The 26,643-nt window shown below is 52.3% G+C and overlaps 1 protein-coding gene across 1 annotated transcript in view; it reads left to right on the top strand.

The window, feature by feature from the left end:
- Positions 1 to 26,643, top strand: part of EPB41L1 (erythrocyte membrane protein band 4.1 like 1) — a 113,616-nt gene that overhangs the window by 55,060 nt on the left and 31,913 nt on the right. Inside the window, 8 exon segments of the mRNA XM_039912984.1 lie at positions 15,959 to 16,050; positions 16,052 to 16,165; positions 18,493 to 18,657; positions 19,993 to 20,097; positions 21,435 to 21,477; positions 24,572 to 24,647; positions 25,656 to 25,874; positions 26,495 to 26,582. Coding sequence (XP_039768918.1) covers positions 15,973 to 16,050; positions 16,052 to 16,165; positions 18,493 to 18,657; positions 19,993 to 20,097; positions 21,435 to 21,477; positions 24,572 to 24,647; positions 25,656 to 25,874; positions 26,495 to 26,582 — 888 coding nt within the window. The 5' untranslated portion in view covers positions 15,959 to 15,972.

Raw genomic sequence — 26,643 nt, 5'->3', positions numbered from 1 at the left:
TTCCATATCATCCACCCTTCCCATCCTCGTTGCCTGGGCTGTTGGGGATCCTTTAGGCACCACTGAGGCAGATGGAGGGCGGGCACCCATATTCAGCCTGTTACCCGGCGTCATGGTCGCTTGATGTGGCAAATCAACATCTGACCCATTCTTAGGTCACTGTCAGGAGTGACCAGACCGGCGCCCGGTCTGCACTGGGAAGACTGGGTTTGACCCGGGGATGGGCAGCAGACTGGGGTCGTGGGGGGTGCTGGGAGGTGTTTGTGGAGAATCAGGGGGGTGGGGGGCAGAGGTTGCTTATCATGGTGCCAGAGGCAGTTGGAAAGGAATGGCTGGGAAACTGACTTGGAAGGGCAGGATCTAATCCGCTTCTCAGCCGGGAAGGGCATCCGGGCATCTTTTCCGCTTTTCTTGCCTCCCTCCCTTTTCCCCGGGTAGGGATCGTGGCACCAACCTGCAGCCCCAGGTCTGGAGAGTGACTGAGCCCCCAGCCCTCAGAGGTGGGGGGCAGGGGATGGAGATTGAGGGGGACCGACTGGCCCGACCAACCCTGCCCGTTGGCCTTGAAATGGGAGGATTTGGGGAAAGGGTCGGAGGGCACCAGAGGCAGCGGTGTTCACTCACGGTGGTGAGAGCTCAGGGTGATTCTCCCCGAAGTGAGGACGCATCGAATAGCAGAAGAACGGCCAGGCCCCTGGCATTCGCTCAGCCAGATGGAGCCTTGGCAGGGCCAGCTGGTGCCAACTTCCTCCCAGGGGCCTGCACTTGGGCTAGTGGTTCCGAAGGCTCAGCACCGCAGAAGGCCGCAGGGCACCGCAGAGGGCAAAAGGCAAAACTCTGGGCTGGGGGAAGCCCCCCCGTGCGTGTCTCCTTCTGGTCCTCGTCCCTGGGCCGGGGAGGGCAGGGAGGGCACACCTGCAATGCCAGGCTTCCTTGCGAGTTGATCGGGGGTTAGAAGCAGCGTGTTCTAGTGGATAGAGCATAGGCCTGGGAGTCAGAAAGACCTGGGTTCTAATCCCAGTTCTGCCACTAGTCTGCTGTGAACTTGGGCAAGTCAGTTCACTTCTCCGTGCCTCAGTTCCCTCATCTGTAAAATGGGGATTGAGACTGTGAGCCCCATGTGGGACATGGACTGTGTCCAACCTTATTAGATTGTATATATCCCAGCGCTTAGTACAGTGCCTGGCACGTAGTAAACAACAAATTACCGTTAAGGAAAAAAAAGAATTTGAGGAAGAAGAGGAGGAGAAGAGCCTTGGCCATGAAGCTCACTCTGGTGAGGGAGGGACCCAGTCTGTGTCTAATTCCTACCGGTGTATTCCCTTTCAGGGTTTAGTGCAGTGCGTTGCACACAGCAAGCGCTTAATAAATACTATTCCTACTACTGGGAAAGGAATCTGTGCTTAAGGTTTGCTGGAGGCTGAGTCATTCCCAGAGCAAGTTCCCATTTCAAGGCAAGAGACTTCCAGATGAGAATGGGAGGGATTTGAACTGTGACAGAGTCCTCTTTAAGTAATGCCGCGCGTGGATCAGAAAAGCCATCCATCCAGCCCAGGATTCTGTCTCCGACAGTGACGGTAGGAGTGGTTTGAAGACTTGTCAATTGGTCAGGAATGGATTTATTAACTGATTAAAGTGATGTATTAACTGGGCGCAGAGCACTGTCCTGGGTGTTTTGGAGAGTACAGTAGAATCAGTCAATCAATAGTATTTACTGAGCACTTATGTGCTGAGCACTGTACCACTCGCTTGGGAGAGTACAACAATGTAACAGTCATATTCCCTGCCCACAGTTATCTCGAGTAGACATTCTGCCCTCAAAGAGTTCATTAATAAAAATAGTGGTATTTGTAAAAGGCTTACCATGTGTCAAGCACTGTACAAGTCCATCTAGGCTTTAACCCCATTGTGGGCAGGGAACGTATCTACCAACTTGGTTATATTGTACTCTCCCAAGCACTTAGTACAGTGCTCTGTACACAGTAAGTGCTCCATAAGTATGATTGATTAACTGATAGTACAGAATGCTGGGGTAACTACAAGATAATCAGGGCCCACATGGGGCTCGCAGTCTAAATAGGAGGGAGAACAGGTATTGAATTCTCATTTTGCAGATGAGGGAATGAAGGCACAGAGAAGTTAAGCGACTTGCCCAAGCTCATACAGCAAATATGTGGCAGAGCAGGGATTAGAACTCAGGTCCTCTTAACTCCCAGGCCTGTGCTCTTCTCACTAGGCCATGTGGTTTCTCATGCAACCTAGCAGGGGAGAAAGATTTTAAAGTTTATAGAATACATATATATTTATATGATGTACTAAAGTGCCATGAGGGGTTGTGGGATGTTTAGGGCTTAGGTGGCATATGCTTTGGAAGATGGGCAAGCTATCCAGTTGAATATGAAAGGGAACAAAATTCCAGGCAGTTGCGGGGAAGGAGGGGTGACGTGAACAAGAGCTTGGTGGGGAGAGAAATGAGAACGAGGTACAGGGAGTAAGTTAGCTTGAGAGGAATGAAGAGCGTGAGCTAATATATAGTGGGAGAAGAGAGTAGATCAGCAGGAGGGAGAGAGCTGATTGCCTTAAAAGCCAACTGTCAGGGATTTCTGTTTGATACAGAGAGGAATGAGCAACCATGGAGGATTTCAAGGAGCAGGGAAATACGCAGAACATCATTTTAGAAAAATGATCCAGGCATCAGAGTGAGGATCAGAGAAGGCAGAGACCAGAGAGGCAGGGAGACCGGAGAGGAGACTGATGTGATGGTCAAGTCGAGATATGAAGTCTAGTCGGGATATGACAAGTGCCGGGACCCAGCGTGGTGGCCGTGCGCATGGAGGAACGTGACTACCAACTCTATTAAGTTGTACTCTCCCGAGCGCATAGCACAGTGCTCTCTGCGCACGGTAAGTGCTCAATAAATATCACTGATCGACTGATTGATTAGCTTGACCGAATGTGGCAGCCGACTGATATGGCAACAGTTGGAAGAGAGGGAGGAGTCTCCTGGAATTACCTTGATGCTCGGGGGAAAGACCAGCTCCGTCACCCACTGTCGGGCCTGTGGGCTCAGGAATCTGTGTTAAGTAAATGCTGTGTGACCTTGGTCGAGTCATTAGTCGCCCCGATGTCAGAGGCACTGTCGGAGAGAACACCCAGAGTTCGGGTTCCAACTCTGCCCCCAACTGCTCCGTGACCTTGGACGATTATTTCAGTATTATAATTTTCATTAAGCACTTACCATGTGTTCGAACCACTGTTTGAAGCTCTGGGGTAGATACAAGTTAATCAGGTTGGACACAGTCCCTGTCCCATGGGGCTCCCAGTCTAAATACAGGTCGTTAATCTCTCTGGGCCTCAGTTTTCCCATCTGTAAACAGGGTGTGTATAAATATACAGGGCCTCCACTCTGTCATCTCCAAAGGATCTTGTGATGCTAAAGGGAAAGACTAGAACACAAAGGGCTCTGGGAGAAAGAGCGCAGTGTGAACACAAGGCGTCATTATTAGTCTTGTTTGCGTGTGTGTGTCTCTGAAAGTGTTCTGTTGGCAGGGCGGGGAGAAGGAAGGCCTGGGAGGCAGAACTGGCCCCCCAGTTAGCTATTCTGGGGGCAGACCCGTGGTTGGGCACACAGTTCCCACGGTCTCGCGGATGATTGGGGGAGCTTGGGGACGGGAGAGAGGTGGGCGGGCTCCGAGGAGAGAGGTGGGACTGCATTCTGCAGATGACTCTCCTGGGGATCACTGCTTTTGGGGAGGGTGGCGGTCCCAGCTGGTTCTCTCCCTGAATATGGCTCATTGCCATCTGTGCTTAAGGAAAGCATTGTGGCCTAGTGGAAGGTGGCAGGTCCTAGCCTGGGTCTCTCCCCGACTATGGATCATTCATTCAGTGATATTGATTGAGCGCTTACTGTGTGCAAAGTGCTGTACTAAGCACTTGGAAGAGTACAATATAATGATAGACATATTTCCTACCCACAACGACCTCATGCCATACATCCTGCCCCTCTCGAGTAGGGGATACGCTCAAGGGAGATCCAGGCTTTGGAGACACGGGGAGCAGCGGGGAAAGAGCACCGGTCTGGGAATCAGAGAATCTGGGTTCTAATCCCCCCTCTGCCACGTGTGTGCTGTGTGACCTTGGCTAAGTCTCTTCACTTCTCTGTGCCTCAGTTACCTCATCTATAAAATGGGATCTAAATCCTACTCCCTCCTTCTTAGCCGGTGTGCTCCATGTGGGACAGGGACTGTGTCCAACCTGATTAACTTGTATCTATGCCAGCGCTAATATTCAGTCATTCAACTGTATTTATTGAGTGCTTACTATTTGCAGAGCACTGTACTAAGCACTTGGAAAGTATAATTTTGCAACAGATAGAGACGATCCCAACCCAACAACAGGCTCACAGTCTTGGAGCGGAGAGACAGACAAAACAAAACAAGTAGGCATCAATAGCATCAATATAAATAGAATTATAGATATATACACATCATTAATAAAATAGAATAATAAATATTAGCATATATACACAAGTGTTGTGGGGCGGAGGGCGCGTAGAGCAGGGGGAGGGAGCCGGGGCGATGGGGAGGGGAGGAGGAGCAGAGAAAAATGGGGGCTTAGTCTGGGAAGGCCTCCTGGAGGAGGTGAGCTTTCAGTAGGGCTTTGAAGGAGGGAAGTGTGCTAGCTTGACGGATGGTCCATAGTAAGCACTCAACAAATTCCATAATTATGGGGAAAGAGTTTTGGGAGAAGGGAGAAAAGACTCAGTCAATGAATCAGTGGCATTTATTGAGCACTTAGTGTGGACTAAGCTCTTAGGAAAGTACGATGGAGATAACCCCTGGTATCAAGGAGCATACAGTCTGGTGGTTAGTGGGGAGAGGGGAGAGACAATAAATTAAATTTGAAATAAGAGAAGCAACAGAATATAAGGAGCTGCTGGGTGGGAGCATTGGGATGGAGTGACCGTGTGGGTGGAGTGGAGATTTTAGAGCATAGGTAACACAGTAGGGAGGGAAGATAAGGTGGATAAGTTAGGGAAGGCTTCCTTGGGGAGATGTGATTTTAATTTAGTCTTGAAGAAAGGGAGAGTGGTGGTCTGCCTGATGTGAAGGAGGGAGTTCTTGGAAGGAGGGAGGGTGAGAATAAGGGGTCGAGGGCAAGACAGATAAGAGTGGGGCCAAGTGAGGTAGTTGGTATTAAAGGAGCAGAGTGCTCGGGCTGCAGTGTAGTGGGAAAGGAGTGAGGAGAGGTAGGAGGGAGATAGCAGCGTGGCTCAGTGGAAAGAGCATGGGCTTTGGAGTCAGGGCTCATGAGTTCGAATCCCAGCTCTGCCACTTGTCGGCTGTGTGACTGTGGGCAAGTCACTTAACTTCTCTGTGCCTCAGTTCCCTCATCTGTAAAATGGGGATTAAGACTGTGAGCCCCACGTGGGACAACCTGATTCCCCTATGTCTACCCCAGCGCTTAGAACAGTGCTCGGCACATAGTAAGCGCTTAACAAATACCAACATTATTATAGCTGATGGAGTAACTCAGAACTGATGGAGAGGGTCAGAAGTTTCTGGTGGAAGCAGAGATTAATTAATTATCGTATTTGTTAAGCACTTACTTTGTGCCGAGCACTTCCTGTATGCTAGGGAAGATAGGAGGTAAACAGGTTATACACAGTCCCTGTCCCACATGGGACTCACAGTCTTAATCCCCATTTTGCAGATGAGGTAACTGAGGCCCAGAGACGTGAAGCGACTTGCCCAAGGTCACATAGCAGACAGATTGCATAACCGGGATTAGAGCCTACCTCCTTCGGGTCCCAAACCCATGCTCTTGCCATTAGGCCTTGGAGTTGGATGGGCAACCACTGGAGGTTATTAAAGAGTGGGAAGACATGCTCAGAGTGATTTTTTTTTCTTTTACTTGGAGAAATGATCCGAGCAGCCTTTGGAGGTGTAGCCCGGAGAGGGGAGAGGATGGAGGCAGGGAGGTCAGCGAGGAGGCCGGTGCAGTAGTCAAGACAGGACGAGACGAGGGCCTGGACCAGCGCGGTGGCAGTTGGATGGAGAGGAAGGGGTGCATTCTGGCGATGTGAAGAAGGACCCGACAGACGGAATGTGTGGGTTGAAGGAGAGCAAGGAGTGAAGGATAATGCCAAAGTTGTGGGATTGTGAAACCAGGAGGTTGTCACTGTTGTCACTCCCTTGCCCCCGAAGACCCCTTCTTCCCCCTCGTGCCCCCTGGAGACCCCACCCATCTCTCCCGTCCCAGTCCAAGGAAGATCTTTGGCTGCTGACTTCCTGCTGGATGATAGTCAACTGTATTTATTGAACGCTTATTGTGTGCAGAGCACCCGTACTTAACAATATAACGATTTCCCTGTGTTTATAGTCTAGAGGAGGAGGGCTGCCAAATCAGTTGATCCATCAGTGGTCTTTATTGAACGTTTACTGTGTGCAGAGCGCTGCACTAAGCGCTTGGGAGAATACACTACAACAGAGTTGGTTGACACGCTTCCTGCCCATTGAGGAATTTACAATCTAGGGGGAAATGGGTAAGGTGGGTAGGGGGATGGACAGGACTGGGTTTTGTCTTCTGGTTTTGGCCTCTCAGGAGGGTTCGAAACATGTTGTGTTGCAGCTGGGGTCTGGGCCATTGTAGCTCAATTGGCGTAGTGAAGCAGTTAATGCATGGGATTAATATTAGTGCTGACCTGGGTATGCCAGTAAGAGCTGCACAAACACTGCCCTGTCTCCGTCCAAGTCGCTGAAGCTATGTGCGTGCTTGCTTGTGTGTGTGTTGTGTGACTGCCCTCATGTTTTTGCATTTTTTTTACGGTATTTAAGCGCTTACTATGTGCCAGGCATTTTACTAAGTGCCGGGTAGATACAAGCCGATCAGGTTGGACACAGTCCCTGTCCCACACGGGGCTCACGGTCTTCATCCCTATTTTACCGAGGAGCGAACTGAGGCACGGAGAAGTGAAGTGACCTGCCCAAGGTGACACAGCAGACAAGTGGCGGAGCCGGGATTAGAACCCAGGTCCTTCTGACTCCTGGTCCCGTGCTCTAGCCACTAGGCCACGTTGTTTTGAGGCTGCGCGTCCCTATGAAAGCTGTCAGTCAAGGTGTGGGATGGAAGCCAGTGCGTCTGTGGGCCTGGAGCCAGATTTGACATGTGACGAGAGTCGGGTGTCCTTGGGTTGCTTATTTTTACTTAACTGTATCAGTGGGTAATGTAAACCTAAGACAGATTTGCCGTTTCCACAATTACTCTTCCACCATGAGTAATTATAAGAATAACAAAGAGTTTCTACTCCAGCCCAGATGCTCCCTCTGCTTCCGAGAGCGTAGGGGTGTTGTGGGGAGGGGGTGGAGAACTGTGGCCCCGTCTCCAATCGCGGGAGGGAGAGTCACCATCACCCATACAATAAGGCTCCTATGACCTCACCTGCATCTCATTTCTCGCGGCATGATAATTGACTTTGTCTAGCCCTCAGAGACGGGAGAGAAGGAGAGGAAGAATGGTGGCGTTTGTGGAGCACATACTGTGTAGACCAGCACGGTACTAAGTGCTGGAATAGATACGAGGTAGTTAGGTCGGCCCTGGTCCCCGGCCCGTATGGGCCTCGCGGTCCAAGTGGGAGAGAGAGCTGGTTTTGAATTCCCGTTTTACGGATGAGGAAACTTAGAAGTGGAGTGATCTGCTCAAAGCCACACAGCAGACAAGCGGCAGAGCTGGGATTGGAACCCAGGTCCTCTGACTCCCAGGGTCGTGCTCTTTCCACTAGGCCAGGCTGCTTCCCAGCAGGAGGGGAGTAATAAGGCTGCCGTCCTGAGGTAAATGGTTGGGTGAGGTCACAGGGGAGAGTGGCTTTCTAGGCAGGACGTCCCCACAGTAGCCTCACCGTCCTATTCTCTTTCCCTCAAGCTTTCCTACGGTAGTGACACCTCTGTGCTGAAGGCTTGGGAGGAGGGGGGAGGGCCAGGGGCCTTCGGGCATCCCCCGCAATCAAAGCACATGGCATTCTAGGAGGGAAGGGCCTCCAGTCAAGAGCTGTCCAGTGGGCACCAGCTACGGAGCACACAGTGCTCCCCTCTGGACTGTAAGGCTGTTGTCGACAGGGAATGTCGGTTTATTGTTATATTGTACTCTCCCAAGCGTTTAATACAGTGCTCTGCACACAGTTAGTGCTCAATAAATATGATTGAATGAACAGTGGGAGCCAGGGAGCTGCTGGTAGCGTGGAGTCTGTGGGCTGCATGGGGCTTGGGTCCCTCTGTTCTTCGCCTGGGAGCTCAGGTCTGAAGCTTTGCCCTTTTTTTTTTTTAAATTATGGTTTTTGTAAAGTGCTTAGTGCCAGACACTCTTCTAAGTGGGGTATACACTCTTCCAAGTGGGATATATACAAGCTAATGAGGTTGGACACCGTCCCTGTCCCACGTGGATCTCACAGTTTAAATCCTTATCTTACAAATGAGGTAACTGAGGCGCAGAAAAGTGATTTATCCAAGGTCACAGTGCAGACAAGTGGCAGAAGCGGGATTAGATCCCAGGTCCTTTCTGCCATGCTGGTTCCTCCTAAAGAGTTTCTATTTGGTGATCTTATTGTCAACGTAACTTATATTAGTCATTTTTATTTACTCGCCACAACACCCCTGTGAGGTACGGTTTGGGTATTATTATCCCCACTTTACAGATGGGGAAAGTGAGGCTTGACGAGGTTAAGTGGCTTGCCCAAGGTCATACAACAAGACAGATGGCAGAGCTGGGACTGGAACCCGGGACCTCCAACTTCCAGGGTCGCAACTTCCCCATTACGATAGACTGATTTGTGCAGGAGGGCAGCCCCTACCTAACAGGGAAGCAGTGTGGCCTAGTAGATAGAGCCCGGGCCCAGGAGTCAGAAGGACCTGGGTTCTAATTCCGGCTGTGCCACTTCTCTGCATGTTGATCTTGGGCAAGTCACTTTGCTTCTCTGTGCCCCAGTTACCTCATCGGTAAAATGGGGATTATTATTATGAATAATAATATCTGTTTAGTGCTTACTATGTGCCAGGCACTGTTCTAAGCGCTGAGGTAGATACAAGATGATCAATTTGGACACAGTCCCGGTGCCACAAAGGGCTCACAATCTTAATCCTCATTTTACAGATGAGGGAAAGTACCCTGACCAAGGTCACACTGCAGACAAGTGACAAGAGTCGGGATTAGAACCCATGACTCTCTGACTCCCAGGCCTGTGCCCTATCCACCCCGCCTTTCTGGCTAGTCACAGGGAGATATTTTGGGGGATAGAAGGATGGTGCAGCGGGGGTGGGGACAGATCATGGCCTTTATTCACCACCCCTCCCCCCCCAACCAGCCCTACAGCACTTATGCACATATCCGTAATTTATTTAAATTAATGCCTGTCTCCCCCTCTAGAGTCAGAGGTCATGGGTTCTATTTCCGGCTCTGCCACTTGTCAGCTGTGTGACTGTGGGCAAGTCACTTAACTTCTCTGTGCCTCAGTTACCTCATCTGTAAAATGGGGATCAAGACTGTGAGCTTCTCGTGGGACAACCTGATTACCCTGTATCTACCCCAGCGCTTAGAACAGTGCTCTACACATAGTAAGCGCTTAACACATACCAACATTATTATTATTATTGTAAGCTTACTGTGGGCAGGGAATGTGTCTGTTAGATGGTTGTACTCTCCAAAACTTTTAGTACAGAGCTCTGCTCGCAGTAAACGCTCAATAAATACGATTGACTGTCGGGAATGTGTGTGTAATATTGTCTTACTCTCCCAAGTGTTTAGTACGGTGCTCTGCGCACAGTAAGTGCCCAATAAATAAGACTGACTGACAGGGGAGCGGGTTCTCAGTGGGCCTCGTTGGCATCTGAGAGCCGTGGGCTGTCGCTGAGGAGCTCTCAGTCTCTAGCTCCATATCAGGGAGAACGGCGGATTCACTGGGCTACAGCTCAGCTCCCGGCGTCCCCGTGCCCGGGCAGCCGAAACCCACCCCGGAGGCGGTTCTCAAGGACCTCTCGCCTGGCACAGGCTCTTTGTTCTTCCAATGTGGCAACTCCTTTATCCAAAACCTTTCGCTTCCCCATTTTCGCTGCCTCAGTAGTTTTTTTTTAATGGTATGTATTGAGTGATTACTGGGTTCAGAACACTGTACAAAGTGCTTGGGAGAGTACAAAATAACAGAGTTGGTAGACACATGATCTAGTGCTTATGGGAAGCGGCGTGGCTCAGTGGAAGGAGCGCGGGCTTGGGAGTCAGAGGTCATGGGTTTGAATCCCAGCTCTGCGGCTTGTCAGCTGTGTGACTGTGGGCAAGTCACTTCACTTCTCTGTGCCTCAGTTCCGTCATCTGGAAAATGGGGATGAAGACTGTGAGCCTCGCGTGGGACAACCTCATTACCTGTGTCTACCCCAGCGCTTAGAACAGTGCTCTGCACGTAGTAAGCGCTTAACAAATACCAACATTATTAGTTATTTTTATTTCAATTTTATTCAATTATTTTATTAATTTTAATCGAATTACTTTACTAATGTTGGTATTTGTTAAGCGCTTACTATGTGCCAAGCATTGTTCTAAGCGCTAGGGTAGATGCAGAGTAATCGGGTTGTCCCACGAGAAGCTCACAGTTTTCATCCCCATTTTACAGATGAGGTAACTGAGGCACAGAGAAGTTAAGTGACTTGCCCACGGTCACACAGCTTACAAGTGGTAGAGCCGGGATTCGAACCTATGACCTCTGACTCCCAAGCCCATGCTCTTTCCACTGAGCCACGCTTTACTCTAATTTAATTAAATGATTCTATCAAATAATTATTTAAGCCAATATCATTTACCATTCATTTGTTTATACTAATGTCTGTCTCCTCCTTTAGACCCTAAGCTCGTGATGGGCAAGGAGCGTGTCTACGGCCAACAAGTATTTATTGAAACCCCACTGGGAGCAATGCATTACGAGTTACTTATAGTAATGTGGAGAAGCAGTGTGGCTTTGTGGAAAGAGCCCGAGCTTGGGAGTCAGAGGTCCTGAGTTCTAATTCCGGCTCTGCCGCTTAGCTGTGTGACTTTGGGCGAGTCACTCAACTTCTCTGTGCCTCAGTTACCTCATCTGTAAAATGGGGATTATGACCGTCAGCCCCACGTGGGACACTCTGATTACCTTGTATCTACCCCAGTGCTTAGAATAGTGCATGACACATAGTAAGCACTTAACAAATACCATTATTATTATTATAAATGTCTATCTCCACATCGAGATGGTAAGATCGTCGTGGGCAAGGAACATTGCTGCTGCTTTCGATGTATTGTCCTCTCCCAAGTGCTCAGTACAGTGCTTTGCACACAGTAAGCACTCAATAAATACGATTGATCGGAGAGCAAGGCAGGGTTGGCGGGGCTGTCAGGTGGCACTGTCCCCGTTTTCTGTGGATCCCAGCTCGGCCCTCCTGCCCTCTTGGCATCGCTCCGGGCCTCCAAGGATGGGCAGGTGTAGGGATGAGGCGCTTCCCCAATCCTCGGGGAGATTGTATCCAGGATGGGTACAGTGCTTGGTACATAGTAAGTGCTTAACAAATACCATCGTCATTATTATTACGGGCAGCGGCTGCACCTTGGGACCGGGGACCAGGAGTCGCAGTGCCGGGTGATGTGTTTCCCGGTGGCTTCCTTGGCTCGATCTTGAGCTCGATCTGGGTGCTCTGCTAAAAGGACAGGAGAAGGCCCAATCGATCAATCAATCAGTGGTATTTATTGGGCTCTTCCTGTGTGCGGAGTACTGTACCAAGTTCATGGGAGAGTACGTTTCCTGCCCACAGTGAACCCAAGGAGCCCAGCAAGGGGGTGTGTGGCCACCCGTGGCCCCCGTCCATCTGGAAGGGAGGGGGTGAGCCCGCCGACTTCTGCCTCTCCTCCCTCACCCCGAGGGATTTGTCATCTTATTTAGACGGTCCTAGTTGCGTTTTGTCAGTCATATATATTGAGTGCTTTCTGTGTGCGGAGCACTGTGCTGAGCGTTTTCCAAGAGGGAAGTCAGCTCCGTCCCCCTCCCCGCTCCGGATAGCCGGCGGAGACTCTCCCGGCTGCCCCAGAAGGGAGCGTGGGCCGGTGGTCTGAGCAGTAGCCGGTGAAGTCTAGGGCTGATGCGGGGGCTGGGAGAGCTCTGTGTGTATGTGTGTTGGGGTGATGGTGGCTGAGAGGGGATGGATATCAACTGACTGTAGGCTTGTACTTATCGTTATATTGTACTCTCCCAGGTGCTTAGTACAATGCTGTGTGTACACTAAGCGCTCAATAAATACAACTGAATGAATAAATGAACATCCTGGGTGAACCAAAACTACACCACAGAGCACCCAGAGATTTCGGACTGGGTAGGCAGAGGCTGCTGTGCTTTCAGCTGGGAATGTGTCCACCAGCTCTGTTATATTGTTCTCTCCCAGCACTTAGTACAGCACTCTGAACGCAGTAAGTGCTCAATAAATGCCATTGATTGATTGTTCATACAGCGCACCCCGGAGTTGAGGGTAACTCCGGATAATTCCAAGCTTTCCCCGAGAAGGGATGGGCCCAATACCCGTGTTCTCTCTTCCTGGACTTTTCTGGGGCTTCTTCTGTGTCTCCCTCCGCCAGTCAGCGTCTTCCGTCTGTTTCCTGCCTCTCATCCCGGCCCTTCACCATCTAGGTCTAGGACCGGTTGCGTCCCATTTCCTCTTTCGTGACTGTCCGTACCCTCTCTCCGGATGCCACCCTCTTTTCTCCTCCTGGCCCTTGGGCCTGGCCGGAGGATTCGACTTGCCTCGATGTCCCCCTTCCAGCCATCCAACCAGTGGTCCAAGCCTAGGGCTCTACTCTGGAGCTGATCCCAGCTTGGGCCTCTCTGAAAAGTGGGAGACGTCCGGTCCACTTGGGGGTGGTCCCTCCGACTGAGGACCTGGACTCCGGCTCTCAGAGCCCCCCACGTCAGGGGCTGTGCCTGCCTGGTGGTGTGGTGGCGTCGTGGATAGAGCACGAGTCTGGGAGTCAGGAGGTCATGGGTTCTACTCCCGGCTCCGCCACATGTCCGCTGGGTGACCGTGGTCAAGTCACTTCATTTCTTTGGGCCTCAATTACTTCATCTGTCAGATGGGGATTGAGACTGGGAGCCCCATGGAGAACAGGGACTGTGTCAACCTGCTTTGCTTTTATCCACCCCAGCGCTTAGTACAGTGACTGGCACAAAGTAAGTGCTTAAAAAATACCGCAATTAGTAATTATTATTGTTATTATTATTATTATTGTTGGTAGCGGACTCTACCTGCCCTGACTCCCATCATTGGTTGGTGTGTTGTGAGTGGTGTTTGTACTAAGGCTGGCTGCTTTTCCTCATGTGTCTTCCCCAGTCTTCTTATGAGCCAGACAGGCTGCACCACTTGTCTGCTCTGTGACCTTGGGGAAGATACTTAACTTTTCTGTGACTTAGTTTCCTCATCTGTAAAGTGGGGATTAAGACCGTGAGCCCCATGTGTCCAACCCAATTTGTTTGTATCCACTCCGGTGCTTAGAACAGTGCCTGGAAGAAGCGTGGCTCGGTGGAGAGAGCCTGGGCTTCGGAGTCAGAGGTCAGGTGTTCGGATCGCGGCTCTGCCACTTGTCAGCTGTGTGACTGCGGGCAAGTCACTTAACTTCTCTGTGCCTCCGTTACCTCATCTGTAAAATGGGGATTAACTGTGAGCCTCACGTGGGACAACCTGATTACCCTGTATCTACCCCAGCGCTTAGAACAGTGCACTGCACATAGTAAGCGCTTAACAAATACCAACATTATTATTTTTATTACAGTTATTATGATGATGGTGATGACGATGATGATGATCAGGCAGAGGTGCCCTTTTCAATGAACAGACTGGGAAGACTGAGGCAAGGCAGGAAGGGACCCAGGAACACACCTGACTGTCAGTTACTGGGCAGATTGGGCCTGGTGGTGATGGGGATGTAGAAGGGAGGGGGTGACAGGTCCTTTGAGGAGCTGTAGTGGGAGAGGCTGAGGGGAAAGTAGAGGTGATGGGGTTTGGAAAGTGCCTGGGCTTCAGAGTCAGAGGTCATGGGTTCGACTCCCAGCTCTGCCACTTGTCAGCTGGGTGACTGTGGGCAAGGCACTTCACTTCTCTGGGCCTCAGTTACCTCATCTGTAAAATGGGGATTAACTGTGAGCCTCACGTGGGACAACCTGATTACCCTGTATCTACCCCAGCGCTCAGAACAGTGCTTGGCGCATACTAAGCGCTTAACAAATACCAACGTTATTATTATTATTATTATACAGTTGTAGAGGGAGGGGACCAAAGTCATCAAAACTGTAGAGCTTCTGTTGGGTTCCTGGCTTTGGACGGAGGGTGGGGGAGACCAGCTCTCATCTAACTTCTAGACTGTGAGCCCGTTGTTGGGTAGGGATTGTCTCTACTTGTTGCCGAATTGTACTTTCCAGGCGCTTAGTACAGTGTAGCACACGGTAAGTGTTCAATAAATACGATTGAACGAATGAATCTAACTCCCCCATGTGGCCGGACCAAACAAGCACCAGGCAGGTACCTTGTCCCCTGAGCCTGCCTGGAGCTGCGAGGCAGGACCCACGTTTACCCACCCGATGTTAAGCACTTGCAGAGCACGGGCCTAGGAGTCAGAAGGTCATGAGTTCTAATCCCGGTTCTGCCGCTTGTCTTCTGCGTGACCTTGGACAAGTCACTTCACTTCTCTGGGCCTCCGTGACCTCATCTGGAAAACAGGGGTTGAGACTGTAAGCAACCTGATTTGCTTGTATCCACCCTAGTGCTTAGTACAGTGCCTGGCACACAGTAAGCGCTTAACAAGTACCATGACTATTATTGTTATCACTAGAGCTAGGGTTGAGACAACGTAATCAAGTCGGACACAGTACCAGTCCCCCCGTAGGGCTCGCTAGAGGCCCTGTTAGGTTATTATTCATAAATTAATATTAATTTATTGGCACTAATAAAAATAGTGGTATTTGTTAAGTGTTGTGTGTCGGGCATTTTACTAAGCACTGGGGTAGATACAAGGTAATTAGAACTCCAACGCTCAGAACTTAGAGAAGCGATGAGGCTTTTGGAAAGAAAGAGACCCTGGAAATCAGGGGACCAGGTCCTGCGTCAGAAAGTCATGGGTTCTAATCCCGGCTCCACCGCTTGCCTGCTGTCTGACCCTGGGCAAATCACTTAACCTCTCTGTACCTCAGTTTCCTCAGCATTTAACATAGTGTCTCGCACATAGTAAGTGCTTAACAAATACCACAGTTATGTGCAAAATGGGTGACGAAACACCTGTCCCTCCGACTGTGAGCCCCAAGTGGGACAGGGACTGTGTCAGATCTAATTATCTGACACAGTGCTTAGTACAGTGTTTGGCACACGGTAAGAACTTGACAGATGCCACAGTTTTCAAATCATTATTGTAATCATCATCAGTAGTGTCAATGATATTAGTATCAACTTATCGATGTTATTAACAAACACTCTGTGAAGGGGCAGGAAGTGCCATTTAATTTACCAGCAGGGGTCTGGTGTCTTGGAGGGGTGTCTTAGGGTGACGACTCATTTGTAATCTAATTATGGCCGTGAAGCAAACTGGCAGCAGAGACTGCTCCCTTTATAGGTGATCTTGCCAGTCCAGAAGGACCCCAGGGGCCAACGTAGAGATCCTCTTGCTCCCAGGGGCCAGAGCGGCCCGGGAGAACTCTGGACGCCCCAGGGGAGGAGAGGGCGATGGAGGGAGACAGGGTCGACCTTTTGATTTCCTTAACCTGTTTTCTGTTTCGTCCCTCCCTGTCTTGCTCTCTCTGACTCCATCTCTGTCTCTCCATCTGCCCCTCTCCATCTGTCTCGCTTGTCTTTTTCTCCGTATCCCTCTGTCTCTGTGTGTGTGTGTGTGTGTCGCCATGCCCCTGTGCGTGCCAATGCAGACTAGTTGGTAACCATGACGACAGAGACGGGCCCTGATTCTGAGGTGAAGCATGCCCAGGAGGAATCCCCCCCCGCAACAGCAGCAGCCACACCAGCAGCCGCTAGAAGCCGCGGCAGCGACCACCCCGGTGTCCACCGCCAACCACCCGGAAGCCAACTCCAACGAGAAGCAGGGGAGCCAGCCCGAGCCCCGGCATGCGGAGCAGGTGAGGGGTCTCTGCCCCCTGACATACAAGGCGGTCCTGCCGCTGCCACCAAACGGACGTGGTGGGGGGGGGGGGGGGGGCAAAGGTCACTGCCCCCAGGACCCACATTCGCCCTCTACGCCCTGCCTCCCCCTCACCTCCCGTTCTCCATCCTTAGAGGCCGTGAAGCAGCGTGGCTTAGTAGATAGAGCGTGGGCCTGGAAGTCAGAGAACATGGGTCTAATCCCGGCTTCTCCACTCGTCTGCTGGGTGACCTTGGGCAAGTCACTTCACTTCTCTGGGCCTCAGTGACCTCGCTCGTGAAGTGGGGATTAAGACTGTGGCCCCCATGTGGGACAGGGATGGTGTTCAACTCAACCACCTTGTAGTAAAAATAATAAGAATGAAAGAATTGTGGTGTCTGTTAAATGTGTGCCAAGCTCTGTACTAAGCACTGGGGTGGGTACAAGCAAATCGGATTGGACCCAGTCCCATGTGGGGTTCACAGTCTCAATCCCCATTTTGCAGATGAGGTAATGGAGGCCCAGAGAAGTGAAGTGACTTGCCCAAGGTCCCACAGCAGACAAGTGGCAGAGCCAGAATTAGAAGCCATGACCTTCTGACTCCCAGGCCCGTGCTCGACCCACTACACCGTGCTGCTTCCCTAGCGCTTAGGACAGTGCTTGGAACATAACAAGAGCTTAACAAGTACCATAATTATTTTTGATTTTTATTAGTGGAACGAGTACGGGCCTCGGAATCAGACAGCCTGAGTTTGAAATCTGGCTCAGCCACGTGCCTGCTGGGAAGGCTTGGGCAAGTCACTTCGGTTCTCTCCTGTAAAATGAGAATTTAGTATCTGTTTTCCCCTCCCCTTAGACTGACAGTCCCTTGTGGGAAAGGGACCGCTTCCCACCAGATTAGCTCATATCTTCCCCAGCACTCAGTACAGTGCCTGGCACATAGTGAGAGCTTAACAGATGCCATAAAAAAAAAAAGAAACCTGATTATCTCGTATCTTTGCCAGCTCTTAGCAGAGTGCTTGGCATGTGTTAAGAACATAACAAATGCCACATTATTATAATTGTCAGTATTCCTCCACCACCCAGCTCAGATGTCAGACTCCCTCCCTTGTGGAGCAGACAGGTCAGCTGGCTGTTCTGGAGGAAGGGACGTGTCCTGCTGCATACATACCTGGTTGTCCCCCGCCCCAATCACTGCTGGGAAGCAACCCCCCTGGAGGGGCATGGCCAGCTCCAGAACCACTACCTCAGGGGCACAGTAGCTTTCCCCTAATAATAACGGCATGTGTTAAGCACTCACTATGTTCCAGGCACTGTGCTAAGTACTGAGGGGGGAGGTCTACACTACAATTAGGACAGACCCGGCCCCTATCCTGCAGTAATCTCACCCAAGCTCCCCAGACTCTCCCCTGTGCCCCACCTCACCCAGTTCCCCTCTCATTTCTGCCCCTGCCGCCTTACGGTCACCTCCTCGTCCCTTCTGCTCGCTGACCTGCGACTTGCTCCGGAAACTCTGGCCGGAGATCCGGGCATGCCCGATAGGCTGAGTGCCTCTCTGGCTGGCTTGAAGAAACCATATCTCCCGGCCTCTCCCCTCCCACCTGTCCCACTGTCTCCTCAGTCCCTTTATTTGTCGACTGACCAAGAGGCCCGAGGAAGTTGTGTGGTGCTGGGGTGATCCCGAGGGGATCGTCCCAGGATGATTGGAAAGTGATTCTTGGGACCTTGGACACTCTGGTGAAGGGGGAAGGACGTTGGGACAGGGAGGATGTCGGGGGGAGGTGGCCGAAGGGGCTGGGTAAGGCTGTGTGGGTGGCAAGGGGGCCTGCTCATGTTTTTTTCTGTCAAAGTTGACATGCCCTCGTGGCTCCAGGAAGCAGGTGGGGGTGGCAGTGTGGGACCCGGTAGCACTTTCCTGCCCTCAGCACTGACCAGTGCATTACGACCGGTGCATTATTATAAATTACTTAACTTTTCAGATTAATTTCCGTCTCCCCCTCTAGACTTGTAAGCTCATTGTGGGCAGGGAATGCATCTGCTAATTTTGTTGTCTTCTGCTCTCCCAAGTGCTTAGTACAGTGCTCTGCACACAGTGAGTGCTCAATAAATACGGCCGATTGATTGACCTCCAGGGGTGGCCTCGGTCACTGGGTTTCAGGGGTATGGTTGTTCAGGGGTGTTTTGCCGTACCCAGTGCCTGGTCCCGCCTTAGAGCCCTTGCCTTCTCTCCATAGAGGAGTGAGAGTCAGCAGATCCCTCCCCGCCGGGCCGGACCGAGCCAGAGCCACTCCAGGGTCAGTACCTTGCGTCCTATCCCCCTTGCAGGGTCTAGACATGGAGGAGAAGGATTACGCTGAAACTGACGGGCTCTCGGAGAGAACCACCCCCAGCAAGACCCAAAAATCCCCCCAGAAAATTGCCAAGAGGTTCAAAAGCGCCATCTGCCGAGTCATCTTGCTGGACGCGTCGGAGTACGAGTGCGAAGTGGAGGTGAGGCCCGGACCCTGGCTGTGTGACACCTCCGGTGCCCTAGATTTACACCTCGGGACCGTCCTGGCAGAAGGCAGTCCATTGCCACACCACTCCCCAAGTCCTTCATCTCTGTTTTCCCTCTTTTCTTTGCCAGGCTGCACCTAGGTCATGATGGCACCTCCTCCTGGAGGCCCACAGGTGCAGCTGGCTTGGCAGGACTGGTAACGGAAATGAGGTCTCGCACCCCTTCCTCATGTGTACGGGCCTTCTCCCGTGTCGCTCCCCTGGGGAGACGGCCCCATTTTGCACCCCGGTGGGGTGTTCCCTGTGTTTAGCACCTTGGCTCTGACATGGGCCCAGTGGGAGGGGTCCTCGTTGGACACCTGGTCTCTGCCCCCAGCCCAACTCTTGTCCCCTGATGATTGAAGCGGGGGATTTCTCTTTCTTGGTTTTCCCAGTGGGCAGGAGGTCGGAGGTGTGGGATCCCGGGAGGACTTGTAGTGTTACAGAACGTGGAATCTGCCACTCCCCTGGCTCCTGCCTGGGGTCCCCTGTAAAGCCGTGACACAGAAGAGCTGAGAAAGCATCTCCCCCTGGGCCCGGGGAGGGAGACGGGTTTGAGGAGCCGGCGGCCAAAACCATCGGAGGGGAGGGAGCGGGGTCAAAACAGATCCCGGGTCACTCCTCAGAGGCGACTATTTGGGGGAGACCCACCAGCTGGGGAAGCTGAAGGGCTCATCCTTTAGCTAGGCTTCCAGACAGCTGGGAGTGCAAAGAAACAGCGTGGCCTAATGGATAGAGCGTGGGCCTGGGAGTCAGAAGGACCTGGGTTCTTGTCTGCTATGTGACCTTGGGCAAGTCTCTTCACTTCTCTATGCCTCAGTTACCTCATCTGTAAAATGGGGATAAAGACTATGAGTCCCATGTGGGAAAGGGACTGTGTCCAACCTGGTTAGCTCATATCTATCGCAGCCCTTAATACAGTGCCTGGCACATAGTAAGTGCTTAACAAATTCCATAAAAAGGGGGTGGGAGATAGTCCCTGCAGGTGGTAGGCTGGTGGGGCTTGGAAGAGAGCTGAAGCAGGAGTCCTAAAGAGGTAGAGTAAGGGGAGAAGAGGCAGCAGGGTGCATGTTTAGATGAGCAAGGGAAGGATTGAGGACAGAGATGCAGGTGGATGGATTGACCCGGGCTGAGGAGGGAGTGGGGGTGGGTTGGGTGCGTGGATATGTGGTGTGGGATGAAGGGAAGTGGGGTGCTGCAGTACAGGGCCAGGCTGGGGGTTGAGGGGTGCTGGTGTTGCAGGGGAGGAGGCAGGCGGCCTAGTTCTCAGCGAATGTTCCCCTTCTGCAGAAGCATGGCCGGGGCCAAGTGCTGTTTGACCTGGTCTGCGGGCACCTTAACCTCCTGGAGAAGGACTACTTTGGCCTCACCTTCTGCGACTCAGACAGCCAGAAGGTACGTGGGGCAATGGGGCCCAGGGAAGCGAGAGCAAAGGAGGGGCTCCAGAGGAGAAGGGGCCTTCCTCAATCTTCCCAAAAGCATTCTGCTGTTTTCCCAACCCCTCTGTCCCCTTCCCTTTCCCCCAAATACCCATCCCCTAGGTCACGCTGAGGGCAAGTCCAGTCCAGTAGTGTTGAAACTGGATTTTAGGGCACTCCAAAGTGTGGATCTCAGAGGAAGCTCGACTTGCCCCCGGCCTGGGTGGCTCACCTAGCTCAGATCGGGAGGCAGCGGGGTGTCGTGAGGTGAGTGGGTGACCTGGCCTCCAGCCCTGGTGCTGCCACTGATCTACTGGGTGATTCTGAGCAAGTCGTTTACCCTCTCGGGTCCTTAGTCTCCACAGCTGTAAAATGGCGATAAGCACACCTGCCCTTCCTTTTCTCAGAGGATCGGATGGATGGATGGACGGACTGTGAGCTCATGGGCAGGGAATGTGTCCGTTTATTGTTATATTATACTCTCTCCAGCACTTGGTACAGTGCTCTGCATACAGTAAATGCTCAGTAAATATGATTGGATGGATGGATGAGTGAGTGAATGAATGAGAAAGTACCTTGAGAAATAGAAGCATGATGGGGACCCAATTTGCTTGGTCGCCCCACACCCAACCAGTTTTTGCGAGTTGCTGGAGAAACCCAGTGGGGAGACCCTCCTGCGGGAGCAGCCCTAGCAACATTTAATTGCCCCCCTTGGGGGTGGGTGTCGGGAACGGACGACCTGAGAGCCCCCCACCCGCAGAAGCTGGGGCCAAGACCACTCCTGATAAGCACCTGCTTGGGTTTCCCCCAATTCAGGCCCAGCTACTGACCTGGGGCTTGACTCCTTCCTTATGTGAGAAAGTTCATGGGAAGCAGCATGGCCTAGTGGATAGAGCACGGGCCTGGGAGTCAGAAGGACCTGGGTTCTAATTCCTGCTCTGCCACTTGTCTGCTGTGTGACCTTGGGCAAGACACATCACTTCTATGCGCCTCAGTTACCTCATCTGTAAAATGGCAGGGAAGACTGTGAGCCCCTTGTGGGACAGGGACTGCGTCCAACCTAATTACCTTGTATCTGCCCAGTGCTTAGAGCAGCGCTTGACACACAGTAAGTGCTCAACAAATACCATCATTATTATTATCATTATTACGCGAGTGTGGTGGGAGCTGCTCAGCGCTCCTCCCTTCCACCTCAGCCAATGGGGCTTCCAATCCCCACGTACTGCTCTCCCCCACCCACCCCCCAATCCATACTGTGCCGGCCCCCCCTCGCCCACCCCTCTGCCATCTCAGGAGCCATTTCTTCTCTTCCAGAACTGGCTGGATCCGTCGAAGGAAATCAAGAAGCAGATCCGCAGTAAGTCTCCCGCCGGGGGCCAGTCGATGTCTCTCCGTTGACCGCTGCCGGTGTCCCGAGGCCCGGACTCTCTGTTCCCTGGCCGGGGAGTCCCTTCTCAGCTGGACACGAAAACCTGCTAACCAGGGAGGGGGGCCGTGAGGATGGAGGCAGCTTCCTCTCCCCGTCATTTAAGTGTGCCAGCCTGGTCCTAGCTGCTGTTATCTGTCCCTGTCGCCCACCCTGTCTGGGGCACAGTGATTCTTTCCAGCAGCTGTGGTGATCAGTCGGTCAGTCGGTCTCTGTTGAGAGCTCACTGTGTGCAGAGCCCTCAGCTCAGTGCTTGGGAGAGTACAGTAGAGTAAGTAGGCAAGTTTCCTGCCCTAAGCGCCTGAAAAACTGCAAGTTAGTCTTATTTATTGAGCACTTGTGTGCAGAACGCTGTACTAAGCACTTGGAAGAGTACAATGTAACGACAAGCAGACACATTCCCTGCCCACATCGAGCTTACAGGGTAGAGCAGGGAAGACAGACATCAATACAAATAAATAAATGACAGATATGTACATAAGTGCTGTGGGGCTGGGAGCGGAGTAGAACAAAGGGAGCAAGTCAGGGCAACACCACAGAAGAAAGGGAGTGGGAGAAGATGAAAGGGGGTGCTTAGTCTGAGAAGGCCTATTGGAGGAGATGTGTCTTCAATAAAACTTTGAAGGCAGGGAGAGTAATTGTCAGATTTGAGGAGGGAGGGTGTTCCAGGCCAGAGGCAGGACGTGGACTAGGGGTTGGTGGCGAGACAGGCGAGACTGAGGCACAGTGAGAAGGTTAGCACTAGAGGAGCGGGCTGGATTGTAAAAGGAGAGTAGTTAGGTTCTACATTCTTATAGCAGGAGGAGTAATGGTGTGTAGGGAGTACCTCCTGAGTAGGATGCCTCCAGTTAAGCACTTGGGAATATTCAGCAGAAGGACAAGACATATGTTCCCTGCCCTCTAATGGGGATAACTATTGCATCAGCCTCCTCGCAGACTTCCCTGCCTCCCAGTCTCTCCTTTCCATCTAAACATGGCTCTGCTCCCCGAATCATTTTTCTAAAACAATATTCCGCAAACGTCTCCGTACAAACCTCCAATGGCTGACCATGCTTCCCCGTGTCAGAGCTGAAACCCAACACTTTAGGGCGGTCAATTAGCTGTCTCCCTCTTTATCCACTCCTCCCACTCCACCCCACTTCACACGCTTTTTCCCCTCCACCGGTCCACGTTCTCATCTCTCCCGTCTCCACCCTCGTGCTCACAACCTCCCAACACTCCCAATTCACATCTGACAACCCCAGCTCTCCCGATCTTCCCATCCCTTTTGGAATCCCATCGCAGACTTTCTCTGATTCATTCTAATCTCCCCACCTTATGCTCTCCCCTACTGCCCTTTCAACTCCACCGTACAGCCCTAAACATTTGGGAAACAGCAGTTGAGCGCGGGCCTGGGTCCTAATCCTCTTTCGGCCACTTGCTTGCTGCGTGACCTTGGGCAAATCACTTGACTTCTCTGGGCCACCATTTCCTTAACTGTAAAAAGGGAATTTAATACCTGTTCTTCCTCCTCCTTAAACTGTGTGCACCATATAGGACAGGGACTCTGTCTCACTTGACTAACCTGTATCTACCCCAGCGCTTAGAACAGTGCTTGACACATATTAAGTGCTTAACGAATACCATAAAGAAACCAAAAAGCTTTCTGCTCACTGTTGCACTCGCCCCAGCCCCAAGCACTCGTACCTATTACTGTATCCTTTATTTCTTCCAGCTTCATCCTCTCTATAGTGTCCGTCTCCCCTGCTTGACTGTCAACTCTGAGGGCAGGGGTTATGACAACTAACTATTCTACTCTCCCAAACAGTTAGTACAGTACTCTGCCCAGGGTAAGCATTCAATAAATATTATTTATGGATTGATCAACCAGGGAAATGCATACATATACATACATATTTACATGCGTGAAAATATGTACAAGCAGGGAATCCAACTATATGATTCAGTCGAATGTACATGTATGCACATTTGCAAAAGTAAGGCTAGCACGAACGACATTCTTCGTATACACAGCGAGAAGTATATGTGAAAATCCTTTTTAATTTAAATTTTTGGGGTGGGGAGCAGAGGGAAAGAGAAAGGGTAATTGGTTGCCTCGGGCTCTCCTTTTACCAAAAAGGGAAGGCTTATTTTTACAGAAGTCTGGTGCATGGGGAGAGAGAGCAAGGCCGTTCCAGATTTAGGGCCCGCCCAGGCCAAGGCGTAGAATGTGGGACGCCCCACTGAGGGAGGGGGAACCCCTGGGCATTTTGGGAAAGGACTCCACCTCCCTCCTCCTCCCCTAATCCATCCTCTGGCCACACTGATGCTCTCAGAACCATTCCTCTGAGGGAGCGTTCTCTTCGGCGGTGAGCCCAGGCAAGGAACCTCCCTGGAAACACTGACTGAGACTGTTTCCATGACAACGGGGAGGCAGGCGATGCAGGGACCGAGATGATGGTTGAAGGTACCGCGAGGCTGAGATTTCGTTTCATGTTTGTTTTATTGGCTGGAGACAAATCCGGAGAGCATCTCGAGGACGGCTGTGGCCGCACCCCTATCTTTGCACCTTGTTCTCTTTGCTTAACCGGGGGAGATAAATTGCTCCTAAAAAAACACCCCAGGTGGTCCAAGGGAGTAGCAGGGCACAGCAGGACAACTCAGTAGGGCAAGAATGAGCCAGGCGTGGCAGGGTGGGAGAAAGCAGGAAGGGAGCACACGGGGGCGCCCGGTCGGCAGGGTGGCTGGCGCTGAGGACGCCATGATGGGGCTGAGAAGCCTCTGGCAGGTAACAGCCCCCGCTGCCCTTCTTACTGGGAGAAGTGGGCTGGACAACCCTAATAGCCGTGTGGGTCAGTGTGGGGGGTGGGGGGAAGCAATGGCCGCTCCAGGCTCCAGGCCTGTGTAGGTGAGGTTGGCACCCGGGACTGGATTAGAGAGTGGGAGCAGAGTCAGGGTGGCAGCGTGAGAGAGACTGGACTGCCGAGAGGACCAGTGCCTCAGCCCTGCCCTGATTCCTTCCTCTTCTTCCTCCTCCCTTCCCCAGGTGGCCCCTGGAACTTTGCCTTCACGGTCAAGTTCTACCCCCCAGACCCGGCCCAGCTCACTGAAGACATCACAAGGTGAGGGGTTGCCAGGTGGCGTGGCTCGGCCACTCGCCGAAGTCACTCACTGCTGCTCGTGTGTGTGTGTGTAGTATGTTCACGGCTGTTCTTGTAGACAACCCTGAAGGCTTCTTGGCTCTTGTGGAAAGGTGCCGATGTTTCAGTGGGGCCGCAGTGGCTCCCGGGGGGGGTGGGGCTGGGGATGCTAATGGAAAATGAAGACAAGGAGGGGAAGCTGAGGAGTTGGACACGGGCAACCATGCACACTTCACATGAGGAGGAAATGCGGACTGTTGTCCAGCCGTGGGAACACCCAGAGGAAGTGGTCAGGGTCTAGGGAGGGAGCCTATTTCCAGCTTGAAACTGGATTTGAACAGAGTATATATAGAGAGCCCCCAGTCCCCTTCTTACTGGGAGGAGCGGGATGGGCAACACCTAAAGCTGTGTGGGCCAGTTGGGGAGGTGGAGGAGCTGGCTTGCCCTCCCAGCTCCCGATCTACGAGGGTGAGGGCCTTCCTGAAGTTGGCACCAGTAACTGGACTAGAGGCAACAGAACCACGTGGCCCTAGATGCAGGGAACACAGAGGGTCCAGAGTGCCATGAAGGGAGCTCAGCTAGTGGAGGGGAGACGAACCAGTGGTCCAGGTGGGGAGCCAGACTCTACGGGTTTGGACCCCTACGCTGGTCTCACTGGCCTAAGATTCCAGGGATGAGGAGCTCGCTGCCACCCCAGGACTTCCTGTTTGTAAAGCTGAGCCCCGAGAGAAGGGGGGTGGAGGTCCCCCCTGTTTGTTGGGGTTTTTTTTGCCCTCCTTCTTGGTGGGCAGCTTGCCCATGAGCAATCTCCAAGGTGCCAACTCACCCCACCCGGTCAGCTGGACCTAGATCCATGCAGCTGGAACACGGAAAGCCCTGAGGAGTGGAAGGAGAGTAGTGATCCATCCTTCCTCCCTTCTTCCACCCCTTCCTTCTTCCTTCCTTCCATCGGTCCTTCCCTCCGTACCCGCCCCTGCTCTCCCCGGCTAGATACTACCTGTGCCTGCAGCTGAGGGCCGACATCATCACGGGGCGTCTGCCGTGCTCCTTCGTCACTCACGCCTTGCTGGGCTCCTACGCCGTGCAGGCTGAGCTGGGAGACTTTGACCCGGAAGAGCATCTCGGCAACTACGTCAGCGAGCTCCGCTTCGCCCCCAACCAAACCAAAGAGCTGGAGGAGCGGATCATGGAACTGCACAAGACCTATAGGTGAGAGGTCCGCTGCACCCACAGGCCAGGCCCTGCTGGCTCCTCTCCCATTCCCAGTGACTCCAGTGACCCCTCTCCCCACCCCCCAAAACCCCTTCCTGGGCCTCAGCTGGCCATCTGACCTACAGGAGTCAGGACAGGCTCTGCTCCTGTTGTCAAATGCTGCCAAGTAGGACCTAGGCCGTGGGGCCTGCGCCTGTCTCCCCATACACCCTGGGCCAGCTGCCCTTTGAGCGATGTTCGGAACTTCCAGAGGGGAGAGCGGTTCCCTGCTATCCATCGGTAGACGTAGCAGATCCGAGTGGAAAGAACACGGACCTGGAAGAAGAGAACCTGGGTTCTAATCCCTGTTCTGCCACTTGCCTGCTGCGTAACCTTGTGCCTGTCATTTAACTTCTCCGTGCCTCGGTTTCCTCAATTGCAAAATGGCGATTCAGTGCCTGTTGTCCCTCCTTCTCCTTAGACTGTGAACCCCATGGGGGACAGGGACTTTGGCGGACTGGATTATCGTGTATATACCCCTGATCCGGAAAAAAAAAAATCCCAACCATCATCTTCTCTCCTGCCATCCCTGCCTTGGCATCACCCGCCCCCTCATCGTTCTGCCCTTATGTTCTCAGGGGTATGACGCCTGGAGAAGCAGAAATTCACTTCCTGGAGAATGCGAAGAAGCTCTCCATGTATGGGGTCGACCTGCACCATGCCAAGGTACATTATCGGATGAGCGGCGATGGGCCAGTGGTGGAGACGTCCGGTAAGGGGGTAGGCA

Source organism: Ornithorhynchus anatinus, chromosome 8, assembly GCF_004115215.2.
Source record: "Ornithorhynchus anatinus isolate Pmale09 chromosome 8, mOrnAna1.pri.v4, whole genome shotgun sequence".
NCBI classification, from domain to species: Eukaryota; Metazoa; Chordata; class Mammalia; order Monotremata; family Ornithorhynchidae; genus Ornithorhynchus; species Ornithorhynchus anatinus.
The sequence above is the reverse complement of the archived record's forward strand: the minus strand, read 5'-3'. Positions and strand labels throughout refer to the sequence as shown.